Source organism: Spea bombifrons, chromosome 5 (genome assembly GCF_027358695.1).
Source record: "Spea bombifrons isolate aSpeBom1 chromosome 5, aSpeBom1.2.pri, whole genome shotgun sequence".
Classification (NCBI taxonomy): Eukaryota; Metazoa; Chordata; class Amphibia; order Anura; family Pelobatidae; genus Spea; species Spea bombifrons.
Window position 1 is genome coordinate 14,345,824 of NC_071091.1, and position 15,488 is coordinate 14,361,311.

Genomic DNA, 15,488 nt, shown 5'->3' on the forward strand with positions numbered 1-15,488 from the left:
CTGATCAACGGTTCCACTGGTTGCTTCCGCTGGTTGCTATGGTAATAAGTCCACTTTGCAAACTTTGCACCAAATCAGTTTTTAATTTTCTATACATGAGTTTACATTAGCTGGTGAACAACACACTGGTAAGCAAATATTAATACTGAATGAGTATTTTTAGGTATATATATATCGTTAGAGTATATGTTTGACTAGTATAAATATATATTTGCACACACCAATTAATTTAAAAGATCACCAGTCTCTATAATATTTCAGTCTTTTAATGAGTGCCAAAGATGATTACACATGAAATAATATACATACACACTGAAACAGAATTATTTTTATGTGCATACGTTTTCAATATTGACCAGTTCATGATTACATCATTCTATGCACATCAGCTCCCGGACCCTATGGATTTAACATACATAAATATACATTTTATAATACGTGTTAACATGTCCAGAAATGGATCTAGATATGCTGATTACCATATGTTTGTCTTCAACTCATTCTGGCTAACAAAAAATGTTTTAGTTTGTATCAAGATATTTCATCTTCCAAGCTACTCCGTATATTTAAAGCTAGCAAGACAAGCCAATGTAAGTCATTAATAATTATTTATTACTTGACCGCACTTATTTATTCCTTCAGAACATGTTCTCTTTATTTTTCTGTATAGTATATTGGAAACGCAAACTATTATTTTTGTTTTTTTGTGAAAAATAAATATTCAGACATGCATATAGCATGATTCTTCACATTCAATTCAGATACAGAATGAAAGATTGTATGGTAAATATGCAAAATTGTCTTTCAAAGTTCAGTTATTAAACAGAATGCATTACAAAAGCGTGAATGCATACTAAGGGAATTATACACACGTGTGTTTAAGGGTTCCCAGTCTACAGCTCACAATAGACAGTTTAATGAATTGAAACCAGTTCTGTATATGGCTTTTACCCTAGAAGCCTGAGGTTTTGGGGTGCTTTCCCTTATCCTGCGAACTAAAGTGAAAAGTGATCAAAAGCGGTAGGGTTACAGTACAAACTGGATCCCCAATTTTCCTCTTCTGGGGCTGCTCTCTCCACAGGGGGGTTGAGGGTTTGGCGTAAATGTGTACCCCAATCCCGCACTCCTGGACCAAAGCTTAAGAGCAGCATCAATTTACTTTGGATATTTTTCACCCATATTACAGAGTATATGAATTAACAGTGCACTATGGGTGCATGAATAAACATCTACCGACATTGTTTGGCTGGAGAACAGAAAGTCATAAGCATGTATTATTTATGCATCTGGTGCTGTTCCAGGTTCCATCTCTTCTTTAAATACAAGTTCATTTTTACCTTAAATGAGGTAATTAAAGGGCACTCCAGCCATCCTATGGGCTTTTCATAATCTAATATAACCTTGGGGCGTCTTTAAAATCATGTTCGTCTCCAGACTATTAGTATTGTAGAACTGGATCTACAGATTGTAGTGAAAAGCTCTGTTTATAAATAGGGAGGGCTTACAGTCTGAACGAGCTGAAGTACACTGATAACTAGTCTTTGTAGGAGGCACAGAAAGATTTTTAGTACCGATGAATGTTGAAGTCAAAAATAATTTTTTAATCATGTAAAATATGTCTCATTCATAATTTTCTTAGGAACACTTGTCACGTGACACAAATCCACATTCGCTTCTTCAAGTGTGCATTTCTATCCGAAGATCCTTCAGATGAAAAAATAAAATGGGCAGATCTGCTAAGGTTCATGTGCCGCACATGCTAGAAAGTTCAATGAATGTTGGAACGGTGTCTTGAAGCCCCTTTTATTTCATCTCGGATAAGAATCACCCGTTCACTCAATCCTAATGTACCTTGTACCTAGTTTAACTCTACAGAGGGGGTGACACATACATGGAACAGCCTTCCCTCAGAAATGGTCCAGTGAATGAGTCTATACTGAATACAAGACCGAGGACCGAATAAGATTCCAGGTTATTACAGGAGAAAAAATGGGCAGACTGTTGGGGCAAATAGTTCTTATTTGCCTGCATATTCTATATTTCTATAGTAGTTTGAAATTGACAATGATGATGGTAAGAAAGTGTAAACTAGCTGTTTCGTGAATACATTCTATTGCGTAACGTTGGTCTCTTACCAAGAATAAAATGTTATCATTGAATTACCCTGGGCACAATACAGAAATCGGATCGTTTATTATATAGACATAAAATGACGTAACATTTTTATTACATACTAAACAAAAAAAAAAAAAAAAAAAAAACATTTTACACGGCAGAAACTAGCCCTAAATAGACGATAATCAATGTAACTAATAGAACACGTCAGATGCCCAAGATGATTTAAGGAAAAAATATTTAGGCAACATCTAAGCTTTTTGCCGGAAAGTAATTTAAATTGCCATGTTTCTTATCAAGCATTAATTAAAGAACAGCGGGATAATTACAAGCATCATCAATATTACAAGGAACATCAAATTGTTCCAGAGGGGAGTAATTTAATTGGAATCACTTTACTTTTCTACAACTTGTGCAATACTATTATTACTTTGCTTCAAAGGACCTTTGACTACAGCTGCCTGAAGGAATTAAATTGTTTTTGAAGACAATTGTTTAAGTGTATATTTGTATAATATATACAAGTTTTGTTTTCTTATTTTGATTAATTACACTGTATATCATAAAGCATTTTCAATCTATGCCCTAGACCAACAGATATGCATCATATTTTGCTCAATATAACTTGATTTATACTGTTTAAAACATATCTATTTAAATGTCAGCCATCTTTTTGGATTCTCCAGCAATATCTTATCAATGATGTTTTGGGATATGCCTCTGAGCAACATCTTGGGGACAATGTTGGTGAGGATGTGTGAGTATCCATGCCCGCCATATTTTACAAGCCTGTTCTTTGTGTGGATATCATGGGCAATTACGATTCTGTCTTCATAACCTTCATCAACCAGGAAGCGAAGCCTGCAAAACAACAGTAAAAGCCTCGTAACAATTTAATCAGAGGGACAGTGTCTGCAATTTTTCCCCATTAACTAATGTTAATATACCCAAGGCTTGCTGTGCCTCGCAGTGTAAGGTGCTTGGCCACTCTCTGGCACAATAACTTGCCCAGGAAGCCAAGTGTGCCAACAGCAGCGTGGGAAGCCAATGGGTTTAATGACATGAGGGATCTGAAGTTAATGTATATACTAATAAAATATATTATAATAAAATATTACAGAATATATTATGAAACAAAGCAAAGTTTGGTAAAATGATTTATAAGCGGAATAATTAGCGGGACAGTTTCTCCACAGTCTCACCAAAGGAGAATGCACATTAACACTTTCCTTACCAAGGCTTCTTATTGCCATACTTCCATATGCATACATACTAAGTCTCTCCTGTTCTATAGTGACCTCCTGTTGGGTGTCAGCAGTAATGTCCTTATATAACGGTGTAGCAGCGCTCGTACCGTTATACATGATTAGTAGGCAGGGACAGTCCAGGCTCTCCATAGAGCCTGATCTTCCATGCAGCGGCAGTTTAAAGGTTATCTTGTTACACCTTTTGTGGATGTACCTGTACTCCCATATGGTAAAAACGGGTACTTTATGAGTACTTTAAAGGGACAATCCAGCCATTATATCCACATAAAATTGTGTGGCCAGTATTGCATTGGAGATTCTGCAGAAATTAATGTGCTCCTTTCCCCACCCCTAGCTAAATGCCCTGCAAGAGATGCATTCAGCTCAATACATCTCCCTGCAAGTGATGCAGTCACCTCCGCTAAATGTTGTAAGCAAGGGTCTTTTCAATGGAACAATTTTTCTGCCACCAAATTGGCTGTTTAAACTGTCAATCAGTGACAGGAACATACTCCCACTGATTTCATTGCTAATACTTTAATGCCTCTGATTGACAGTTTAAGCAGCCAATCAGTGGAAGGAACAGGATTTTGCATCATGGCTATAACTTCTTCATTTTGGAAGAATACGTATTAAACTACTAACAGAGTACTTTAATATTCATTCTTCTATAGTAGGGGTGTCAGGGACATTAGACTATCCCTTTAATATGCATTCTTTAAAACTTTAAAATGTATATATGTTTGATGATATACACATAAACTTGCAAATCTCTATATAAAGAGTTGTACTTCATTTTGTTGGCCCCGATCCCTTTCTTCCATACGCTAAACATTCTGGGAATATGCTAAAATAATTTAGGTTGAGCGCCCAGTCCTATGTGCAAACCAAACATGAGAATGAACAAAGTCTCAATGGTCCCAATCGCATAGCTTTATACATAACACAAAGTAGAAGAAACACATTGACTAAGCCAAGACAGAAAGAGAATTGCTATTTATACAACTCCCTCAATGATACAAACAGGCAAATATTTATATATTATCAGACAACCTGTACCATTAATCACGTTAATTAACAGAATAAATGATGGTATCGATTGCCATGAAATGATGTACTTGGGCATCGCTATTGACCTCCTCCTTTGCAGCGCAGACAAGCAGTTGATCATTTTATACCGCTAAGTAGCAGAAAATTAAAGTTTCTAAACTAAAGGGGCAACAATGGAGGATGGGTATAAAGGTGTCCTTGTGATAAAAGTACATGCAGGTTTTATTTAAAAGAAGAGCTATCACATCTGAGATGAATCATAACTGAATCCAGCACTGGTTATTTGTGCAATTATTTGCATGTAATATTCCGTTATATAGTCTCCAGTTCTGATATTCAGGTACAGTAAGGGTGTTTTATGCAAATTCGACTATCACCTGTAAATAAAGATTGTACTCAATTCTGTCATCCCATATAGGAGCTGTTACCACGCGTCCTGGACTCTACCTGCATTGTTTTATAGACCACACAAGCCTCTAGTGATATAGATTAATAAAAAGCAGTGCAGTTCCTTTATAAAGCTATTATTCCAAATACTTTACAGCAATTCAGCCACGCTTTCACTGCAAGCAAATTGGTGGCAGCATAAATTATAAGAGATTAGACTTTAGTCTCAGTTTACCCCTCCCCCAACCGCCTCCACTTATAGCAGGGATCATACTGAAGTATGCTTCTTGCACATGCTCAGTAAACACCTTTTCTAGTTAGGGGGGGGCTGAGGTCCCACTGAAAGCAAGGCAGTAGCAGTAGCAGCCGCTTACCACATTTATGCTGCTAAACACTGATGTTTTGCTTGAATAAATGTGATTGGCTGCTGAGTCAATGATTTCAATGAGAGTACTACTGAGCATGTGCAGCAACTCTGCATACTAACGCTTCCTGGTTTCAGTAGAGGCAGCTGTAAAGGGGTTAAATGAAACCAAAGTCTCTAACTTCAATAACTAAACAATGCATGGTCCAAATTACAGGCTGCAAAATAGATTGGCATCCATGTACCCCAACATGCATTAAAACTAATATTCTGTGGACTCTGCTATTTCTTTAAAATGTTGTATAGGAATTACAATTAGGATAATCTGGAAAGTCTGGCAGTTCTCTACTGCAGACTATGCATTAAATCTGAAAAGGACTGAAAGGCTTAATAACATACGGTAACTACTACCAACAATCAACTTGGCCACAAACTTGACTGATGGCCTTTCGTGACGGATCTGAACATCAACCTGCATTTACAATTTATAGCAACCCATGTCAACTTGATAGGAAACCCGGACTCTCAAACCTCATGGCGCTCAACAGCAGCCCAGAGCTTTGTATCAGTATACAAGCTGTTGTCAGAGTGGTTCCTTGTTAGGTGAGGCAAGGTGGCAGACTGCTCAAATCTACGTGAATAAACTTGCCTGACCCACTCCTTTCCACTGTCAGACCTGGAGAAGTGACCTGGAGACCATGGGAAGCAGAACTTCACCCAGAGACTCTGGGTCAAACATGGAGAGTCCCAAGGTATGGTTATTAAATCTCCTACATATAATCAAACCTATTCCCTTTTCTCTTGCAAGTCATAACCATGTTCCGTGGAACCCCCTCCCAGTCTGCAATAGATATCTATAACTACCAGTGGCATGTGATTCGACATGCATTACAGCAACTCAAGCAGGGGGAGCATGGTTTCATTTGTATGGCTAAGTGAATGAAATGGTAAGAATATCAGTTATTGGATAGAGAACAAGGATTTAGAAGACAAGAGGAAATAGAGATAACAGCAACAGTAAAGATCAGCGTGCATCCAAAGACTTAACTCTTTCAGGGCAAGAAAGGCAGGCTGAGATTGGGATTCCTACTATATCTCATGTGTAGAAACCAACACAGACAAGATGCCTGCAACATCTAAATGGCCATACATACGTTTTGATCCTTTCGTTGTCACTCGGCATGTCAACAGCTATATTAAACTGGTAATTCAGCATTTCTGTTCCAAATAAGTCATATTCCAGGTAAGATCCGAGCTCAGCAAACTCAAGCAGCTTCTTCTCATCAAATATAGTCCTATAATAAGGAGCAGCAGTAGTTTTATTATTTAAATGTTGACATTAAGCCATTTCTATTAAAAGGGGATTACAGATCGCTTTGTCGTCTCAACCAGGTTGGTGTAATAACATATTAAATTGAGGACAGATTAATTGTCAAGAACATTTTCGCATTATGCACATGATAGAAGGCAGGGCACCGGGAAGGATGATCTAAGAATAAAATGTTGCACGAAAAATGTACCAAGTAAACCACATATTTAAGCAGGTTGCTTAATAAATAAGGCTGAATTTGAGCACAAGAAAAAAACCTACTTGCCTTTTGTATTGTTTGTGTTATCTTGTATCTGTAAAATGTTGTCTTAATGATTTGTTATAGAACACTGAGGTTACAATTTGGCACCACAGATGTAGTCCAGACAACCAAGAAGATGGCTTCTCCCTTCAGTTTTGCAAAGCATTAATATATGTAATAAAATGAGCAATATCTCTTTCAATAAAATAAGGCACAATATAATAATAATACATACAAAATATAGCACAAACTAGCCAACTTACTATATACATCTGTGATTTTGATATACTCCTTACCTATCAAGATGAGACATTACAATTTTGGACACATCTGCCCCCGACTCAAGAAGAATCCTGATTATCTCGAATGGGCAATCACTGTCTCTACCAGGGTGGATATTTACAGGGCAGCCAAGTTGGATCTGAGCTTCAGCCGTCGCCCGGAGAACTTTCTTCTCACTCTCCGTTAATGGCCAGGAACATCCTATTTCCCCGATTATACCACATTTTATATTTGTCCCATCTGCTCCTTGGAGGACTTCATTAACCAGAACCTCTGTCAGCTAACAAAGATTTATGGATATACATGTCACACAGCACAACAAGCACCTTTATTAAAAAGACACAATTGACTTCCAAGAATAAACGCTTGGAAAAAAGAAAATAACAAATATAGTTCATCCAAAAAAGTATATTTTTACGAGGTAAACTGCAGAAATCAATTAATGAAATATCTACTGCGTATATATGTATAGTGGTGGATGGAAGGCACATAAAGCATGGCTTACTAATAAAGCTGAAGCCCTAGGGAAATATAGGCAAGTTAAATAAAACATTGATTGTGAGATTTGCACATTGCGTTAGGGGTCCCTGGGGTGGACCAGAACAGCAGGGTGGGCTGGTGCTCCAACAGCCTTCGGAATCCAGGCCAGGATTTCCAGGTGGAGCTAATTGCAGATCATCTGGAATAATTAGGAAGGTTTAGAAGGACCAGCATGGTGTAATTCAGTCTCTCCCTTTATCTCAGCCAAAAGAGCTGGAAGATATCAAGCTGCTGGACTGCTTTTTGGTTGGCTACAGAGTTGTTGTTAAGTTGTGAAGAGGAGAAGCCTGCTACTTACATGAGGGCTGGACAACTTTGCGCGGAGGTTAGGAGCCAGACAGAATAATCGTGGAGCCAGCTCAGTATTTCAGGGAAGCCAAAAAGAGGCAAACCCATAGAGATCAATATAAAACGGGCCAAATACCTGGGATTTCACAAGCTATTACAGCTGGTAGTTACAAAAGCCAGATTAAATTTAATGTATAGAGCAGACAGCCATACACTCCCAAACAGCAATTACAGGACTGGCCTCGTCTGAGGAATAAAAGTTACCTTGAGAAGTTCATTACTGAATTAGCTTACATAACAATCATAAATACACAATATGTGGCAGTAACGTTAAAAGTTTGTGAGTTTCTTGTCATCTGTTATTAGTATGGATGAGAAGAAAGTAACATCCTACCTGTTCCACAGACATGGCGCGCATCTCCGGTGAATGAGTAGCATCCACATAAAATCCAGCTCCGGATATTATGTTCACCCTCGTCTCCTCCGCTAGCTTCTTTAGGGCCCTCACATCTCTGCTAATGCCAGTGGTTGTGTTTTCTACAATACTTCCTCCACCCACCGATTTAAAAAACAATAACTCATCCTTTACGGCTTCCATTTCTTGGTTAAGAAGAAGGTTCTCTTTACTACTGTAGGGATTTTGTTTCAGCCAGAACAAATTCTTCATTGCAATGGGCTCCTCAGATAAAGCCATCTGGTGAGGAGCAGGTGGGCAATAACAGCAGTTGAAGGTCATCGTCAAATGTTCATGGGTCAAGGTGTATCCGAGCTGATCTGGGTCAATGGGCCCCAGTACAGTCTGTACTTTGCCGCTCAAAGAAGACATGTCTTTGCTCCAGGTGAAGAATGTCTGGGAAAGATTTTTTTTCTTATTTAGTGAAATTACAGATTTTATTTTTACCAGATGAGACAAACTTCTTCAGAATTTACAGACTGCTCTCAAGTCCTAGTTACAGAACTAGCATCTTATCTGAATGACCACTTATTTATCTGCCACTGAATAAACAGCTGTATAATAATGATGGGTCAGAAATCCAATATTAATTAAAGAAGCTTTCGCAAAGTTTAATACACACAACTTGAAAAGATTCAACAAACAAATCCAATCAGCGTGATGTCTGGCAAAATCACTATAAGCAACTGAAGAAGTTAAGACATCTGAGCTTCACCGACTTTATAAAGAAGATGTATTTGAAAAAAAATTTTTTTTTTTTTTACTTTTCCTGTACATTATAATGAGTACTAAAAAGTGATAGATTAATTAGCCATGAGAATTATTAGGTTGTCAAACATAGACACGGGCAGTGCAACTCCCAGACACAATGGAGGTTATGCATAACATAGCAACCAATGCAATTACTTTGCCATATGGACCATTCCACCGGTTGATCATTAAAGAGGCATTTAAATGGATACTGGAGCCCAATGCGTGGATTTGATTGCATGCGAATCAGTGCAGACATTCATTAGTTACAAGAGTAAGAAAATTAGAGCTCTGTTGCATTTAACCCCCCCCTGTTTCTACTAAAAGCAGGGAGCATTCCTCAGTACACATTCTGCACATGCTCAGTAGAACATTATAATCAATATGACTAGTAGCAGAAAACCACATGTGCGGGCAACGGCCACTTCTCTGACTTCAATGGGAGCTCAACTGAGCATGTGCAAGAAGTATACATACTTCCATGTGACATATACTCCAACATGCTTTAAAACGGTTTCTCTAAGAAAACTGAATTAGCCATCCAAGGGCCTCAGACTCACAAGAACATAATGTCGGGTTACCTTCAACCGCTGCATCTATGAATAGCTTGACTTTTAGAGGTTAATTAAAGCTGTTTATAAGGTCACCCATAAATATCGACACAGTAAACTGGTGCTGCCTCCTAGGGGAACAACGTGTCCCAACCTCTGGCTGATACAATAACTAAAAAGAAATACAATGACAAGAAGTCTTGTAACTTCAGTGTTTCCAGAGGTGTCAGAAGAGAGCGTCCGACGCTCACACACGCTTACTCTTCATCAGGCAACACGGAGCCAGCATGATCTTCTATGAACCTATAGGAAAATGTCCCCACGAGTGCAAAAACAGTCAAGAACATAGAACACATTTTCACACATGTGTATTTACTGTGTGAATTCTATAAAATCAAGAATTTGGTAAAAAATAAATATTTTTTATTAAACTGAAGTCAAACTGAATTTCATTTTTTAGACGATCATTTTAAAGTATTCTTTTTTTCCTTAAGCTTTTAGAAGTAGGTGACCCTGGTCTCACGAGTATATAATATATAGAGGGACTGAAGCAGTACTTTCGCAAGATATTATTAATCAAAACAAACATTATTTGCAGGAGCCCTTGAGATTTCACAGAAACCTTAAAACTCCACTAAATAAAATGCTTTTGGCAAAATGATTCCTGATGCTGACAAATAATGTGGATTACAGAAGAATATTGAGTATACCACCGCGCCACTTCAAGATATAACCACAGACCCCTCTTTATGTTATTGATGAATTTACTGAATTCTGCGATTTGCAAAAGTCAAAAAAAGAGACCTGTGAACTACATGAACTTTTTTCAATGAAAATATTTCACAGCTCATTCGTGCCATCAATATTTACGATTCCGAATAACATTTTATAACGGAGCCAGAGGACTTCATTCTCGGAGCGGCACCGTTTACGGCCCGGTATGAAGGTGTTTATGGCCAATGCAATGGATGTAATAACAGTAGTTCATCTTTCCCTACAAGTTATAATGCAGGTAGCATTAAACCTATGAGGTGCAGACAGAATGTATAAAGGGTACACTTGGACCATCCTGTCCCTTGAACACATTTAATAGTACGTAAATGAACCCCTATTTTAAGTTTGAGTGATAATGACTGCCAATTAAAGGCACTGTTCCACCTTCTTTGTGGAATTTATTTTAAAACTAAATACAGGCCTACAATGAAGTTCTGCAAGGAGGCTGAAATCTGAAGCTCCAGGGCAACACTAGATCTCCAGGTGGGGAGAAGCGATGTTTGGTTCTGCCCCAATCTATGCCCACTGGCTCCCAATGGCTTTACGGTCTGCTGGGGGCAAGCTAGACCCATATGCATGGCCAGCCTCTTCTCCGTATCCCCCCTCTGCCTCCCACAGGAGCTCCAAGGATCAGCCCTGAGAAGTCTCAGATATGACCATGCAGAGCCTTATAATGAATCGTGCCATCATACACCACAGCCTAAGCGTGAAGCCGGTGCATCTCTCACGCATGTAATACACACGTAAATTGCGTGCACATCTATAGAGTGTGGGTGTCCTCCTCACTCGTTCTGTAGAGAGCAGAAGGGCAGCTTTCATATATGTCCATGTATAAAATGGTACTTGTGGTCATCCTACAAATCCTACAGCCACAAATCACCAAGTGCCCCTCTTTAAAACCAAAACCCCCTTTTTTACCCCCTCTTTTCCAGGTCATCATGTTTGGTGGGAATGAGTGGCTGAGTGGATTTTGTAAATAATATGCATTATTCTTTTTCTACACATCTTACAAATGGATCTCAGAGGCCCTCTTTGGTCATTTTACATGTTGCCAGGTATGTAGTTGGCTGGAGGAGGTTATTCAGAAACCCTGTCAAATGTGGCATACCTGGCAAGGTATAAACTATAAAAAAGAAAAGTTACTTTAGCACTGAAACTAGCAGAATACACGGTGGGGTCTATTTTCCGAAGAGAAAGTGACGTGTATATCCAGTAATACGGTACTATATGCATAGCAACAGACTGAGGAACATAAAGCACCTATTGCCATTCCATACAGGTCTGTCTGACGTTCTGCAGGAAGTGGAGGGACAGGAAGTGCCCTGTAATGACAGAAACATTCACAAACAGCTCTGCACACAAATACAGCAATAGCTGCCGATCTCACCTTCCGGCAGGAAGTGACTTTACTTTACTTTCGAGGACTCAACAGGTAACTGTGTCCGAACTGGAATCCTAACTGAATGCTGATTGGCTGTTACGAGCAGATCTCTGATTGGTCAGTTCTTTCCCGTTTGTTTTTAACAAGTTCAGTTTTACATTCTTGACAGTCGAACCACGTGGCTGCAGGGCGTGGCTTAGCTGTCAATTATATTATTTGTGTCCTGGAATGACTGTGGATGTGGATTATAAATCTGCAGTGCAGGCAGGTGATGTCACCTGAGTTCACAGGGCGTTACATGCTTCATTTTCTCACAGTATAAATGCTTTGAGCATTGCATTAGGTCACACAGAGTGCATTAGAATCCAAATGAAGAACATATATACATTACCGTATGGGGTAGTTTACTGACACCCCAAGTAAAAAAAAATGCAGATTAGGGCATTCTATGCATACTTTAATATGCATTTTTTTTAAAAGTAAAAAAAAAAAACTTATCTGAGGTAGAAGCTGCTGCCTTGCATCTGCAGCTTGCCAGCTTCTCTGTGGCCCAACGATTCTTACCACTGATTGGCCGGTCGGAGCTGACTGGCGGTAAGGATGTGATGCGCATGGGCGTGTTCTGCTGACCGTGTCTCCTGCATGGCATTTAGCTTGGGGGTGAGGAAAGGGGCAAATGTATATAGGAGCATTCCAGAGGATCCCTCCATGTATTTCCAAGGGGGACACCATGAAATCCATACGCATTGCAGTGTAGATTATGGCTGGAGTGTCTAGTCTGCCCATTTTTCCTCATGTTAAGGTCCCAGACATTAATGAGTCCTTGGTCTTGTATTAGATAAGACAAGATAGCTTTATGCCTATCTCATGCATGTTTAAATTCCCTTACTGATTAGTCTCTACCACTTCTGATGGGAGGCTGTTCCATTTATCTACCCCCTCGGTAAACTAAAACTTCCATATTACATCTAAACCGCTGACCCTCTACCTTTAGATAATGGCCTCTTGTTCTAACATTTCTCCTTCATCGCCCCTCCTCTTCTATTTTAAATGCCCTTAAGTACTTAAATGTTACAATCATACCTCCCTGCTCTCTTCTATTTTCTCCAAGCATCACAGATTGAGCTTGATCATTTCTATCTTGCAAGCCATTTACCGTTTTAGTCGCCCTCCTCTGAACTCTCTCCAATGTGTCGGTATCCTTCTGGAGATGGGGTCTGCAGAACTGTGCGCAATACTCTAGGTGATGTCTGAGCGGAGATCTGTAAAGTGTCAGAACCACCTCCTTCTACCCGCTATTAATGCCTCTCGCTATACAACCCAGCACCCTGATCGCTGTGTCTGACTCTTTTATTTTCATTACCTGCTTACCACTTAACTTTAGAGGAAGCTGCAGTTCCAGAGTTGCAGCATACTATGCATTAAAGGTAATGATGATGGCTAAAATGGCCCTTTAGTGGGCACTTTGAGATTCCGAGATGAGTACTTCTGGAAATATAATGTATTTAACCCCTTATTCCCCAAGGGATGTAATATTATGTCCTTTGTATTTTGCATCGCTGGCGGTATTTACCCAAGTAAAGATAAAACGTTACTTCTTACCCGAAAAAACATCTGAGTTTAGGAAACATAATGTGACTGCAAAAAAATAATATTATTTCAATATTTCCTTATTATAACTGGAACATTGTGAAATGCCTCTATGATTCTAACAATCGGAATATATAAAATCATTGCTGTGAAGAAGTATGACTATACGATGTGAAATCAGCTGTCTCACCTTTATTAAATTCATCTCTTTCCAAAAAAAAATACATTATACCAACGACCAGTGTTCCCGTATGCCAAATATTTGATTGCGTTTCTACCAATTACAGTTCTTCTACAAAATGCATGGATTTCTGATAACGTTTAATGAATGTAACATTAGTCGCAGCATTTGTATACGGCATAATTCAATGCGATAAATGTGTGTTTGTGCATTTTACTCATGTACCTATTTACTTTGCTATCAAATTGTGTATTTTCTTCTGCAGAGTCTAATCAAACGGAATAAAGTAAACCAGGACTGCAGACATCACTCTGGTCTATGGCGGGTTGTGAAAAGGTTATAAAGAGCTGGGGTAGATGTGGCTGAGCAGCGGCCGAGCACATCCCAATCCTATACCTCCTAACTTCTCTCTGGACCGCGGGGCAGAGGTTTAGCTCGTGGGACAGTTGGATAGAGTGGCAAAATCGGGACTGTCCCGTTTCTACTCATAGGCATACCTGGGCACTACGGATGAAGTGCTGCTTTTCTGGATCTTCAGCGAGAAGACTGATGTTGTGGGTGGTCCCGCTGATCTCAGTGGGCTGTCCAGATGACATTGTGGGACAGACGCAATTGTTGGAGGGGAAGTGGGCTGTGAGTGGAGTGGGCTGCGACACCACGCCTGTGACCTAGAGTTTCCCTGTCGTGACCCAGAGAAGTAGCGTTTCATCCAGAGAGTTCTCAGGGATAACCCCTTTAAGTTGATCTGATACACTTCACACCCCATTGAATAGCTCAGTAGAAGTTTTTTTATATTGATTTAATATCAATATCGCAGTGCAGAATCCACAGTCACTGTTTAGGGTTTAGTCGGGAAATGCGATCACAAAGCGTGTCTTTTCAACCACGGTTACAGTTTAGACAGGTCACTGAATCAAGCCCATTGTCTGTTTGGTTAATTGCTTAGGGATAGCCTCTTGTGCCTAATTATTTTCCTCTTCTTTCATCACGCAATATTGATTTAGCTGATAACATACACTTTTCATTTGAATCAAGGCAAGCTATGTCAGTGACATGTCAGTTACTAACAGGTTAATCAATGGAAACTTTACTGTGTATTGATTTGCCCACAGATATCATGTTTGCCCAGCAGAGGAAAAGGTGCCATAACGGGGACCCGCTACATTCACCATGTTAAGGATTTCTGGATTTATTTATGTTTTCAGTTTTTTGTTTGTTTTTTTCTTAATAAGTGTAATTGTTTTGGGGAGAAAGTTGAGACCTGTGGCAAACTGACAACACTAGCATTATCTAATCTCCGTTCTGCTCACGTCGAGTGTACAAAGTCTGAACCAATTAAAACAATTGGTACAAAATGCCAAAAAAACGTTTTCTTCCACAATTTATACTAAAGTACTACTTGCAAGTTCTCTAATCTCACCTCACAATTATACACACTCGCCTCGCACGTGCTTCACTGCAAGAAAGATACAAGTCATAAAGAGCAACAAATGCACATTCAAGCCCCAATAAAAAAGTAGATATAATATTTTTTCTATATCTCCTTGATTGAAATGTTCTATTACATCAAGCCCACTATAGGAATTATATTGCCAGGCTTTAGTGTGAGTTGGGCTTTGCCGGTCTGCCTGTCTTCATTGTGAATGTTTGTAAATAGTTATTCACTTATCAAATAGCAGTTATTCTGTCTGAGCTGTTTAAAAAGAAATCTGTTCTGGATCCTGGAGGCTCGGTAATAGAGATATGGGAGGTAAGTCTTCCATTAATTACATTTTTCTGTCGTATTAAATGTCACTGTTCACATACTGACATTGTACATCAATACCTAATTTATACATGATGTTACATTGATCGCCTCCTAAGCTCTTCTAAAATGGGCGTCCGCTGCCATACAGTGTATGTATGTACAGTGGCGGACGTTGATGCCCCGGGGAGGGGCCAGACATGGCCCCTGATGCCAATC

General features: G+C 39.2%; 1 protein-coding gene across 2 annotated transcripts; it reads right to left on the bottom strand.

Annotated features, from left to right (window-relative positions):
- Positions 1-2,159: 2,159 nt before the first annotated feature.
- On the bottom strand, positions 2,160-11,896 carry PTER (phosphotriesterase related). Of its 2 annotated transcripts, none has more exons than XM_053467564.1 (5): positions 11,761-11,896; positions 8,239-8,694; positions 7,031-7,296; positions 6,318-6,458; positions 2,160-2,976 (listed from the first exon to the last, which is right to left on the bottom strand). In XM_053467564.1, the coding sequence occupies exons 2-5, from the start codon at positions 8,668-8,670 to the stop codon at positions 2,766-2,768; spliced, it is 1,050 nt and encodes a 349-aa protein (XP_053323539.1). In that variant the 5' UTR covers positions 8,671-8,694; positions 11,761-11,896; the 3' UTR covers positions 2,160-2,765. The 2 variants fall into 2 exon arrangements, with proteins under 2 accessions (XP_053323539.1, XP_053323540.1); XM_053467565.1 differs by having other exon boundaries at positions 11,634-11,765.
- Between the last annotated feature and the right edge of the window lie 3,592 nt (positions 11,897-15,488).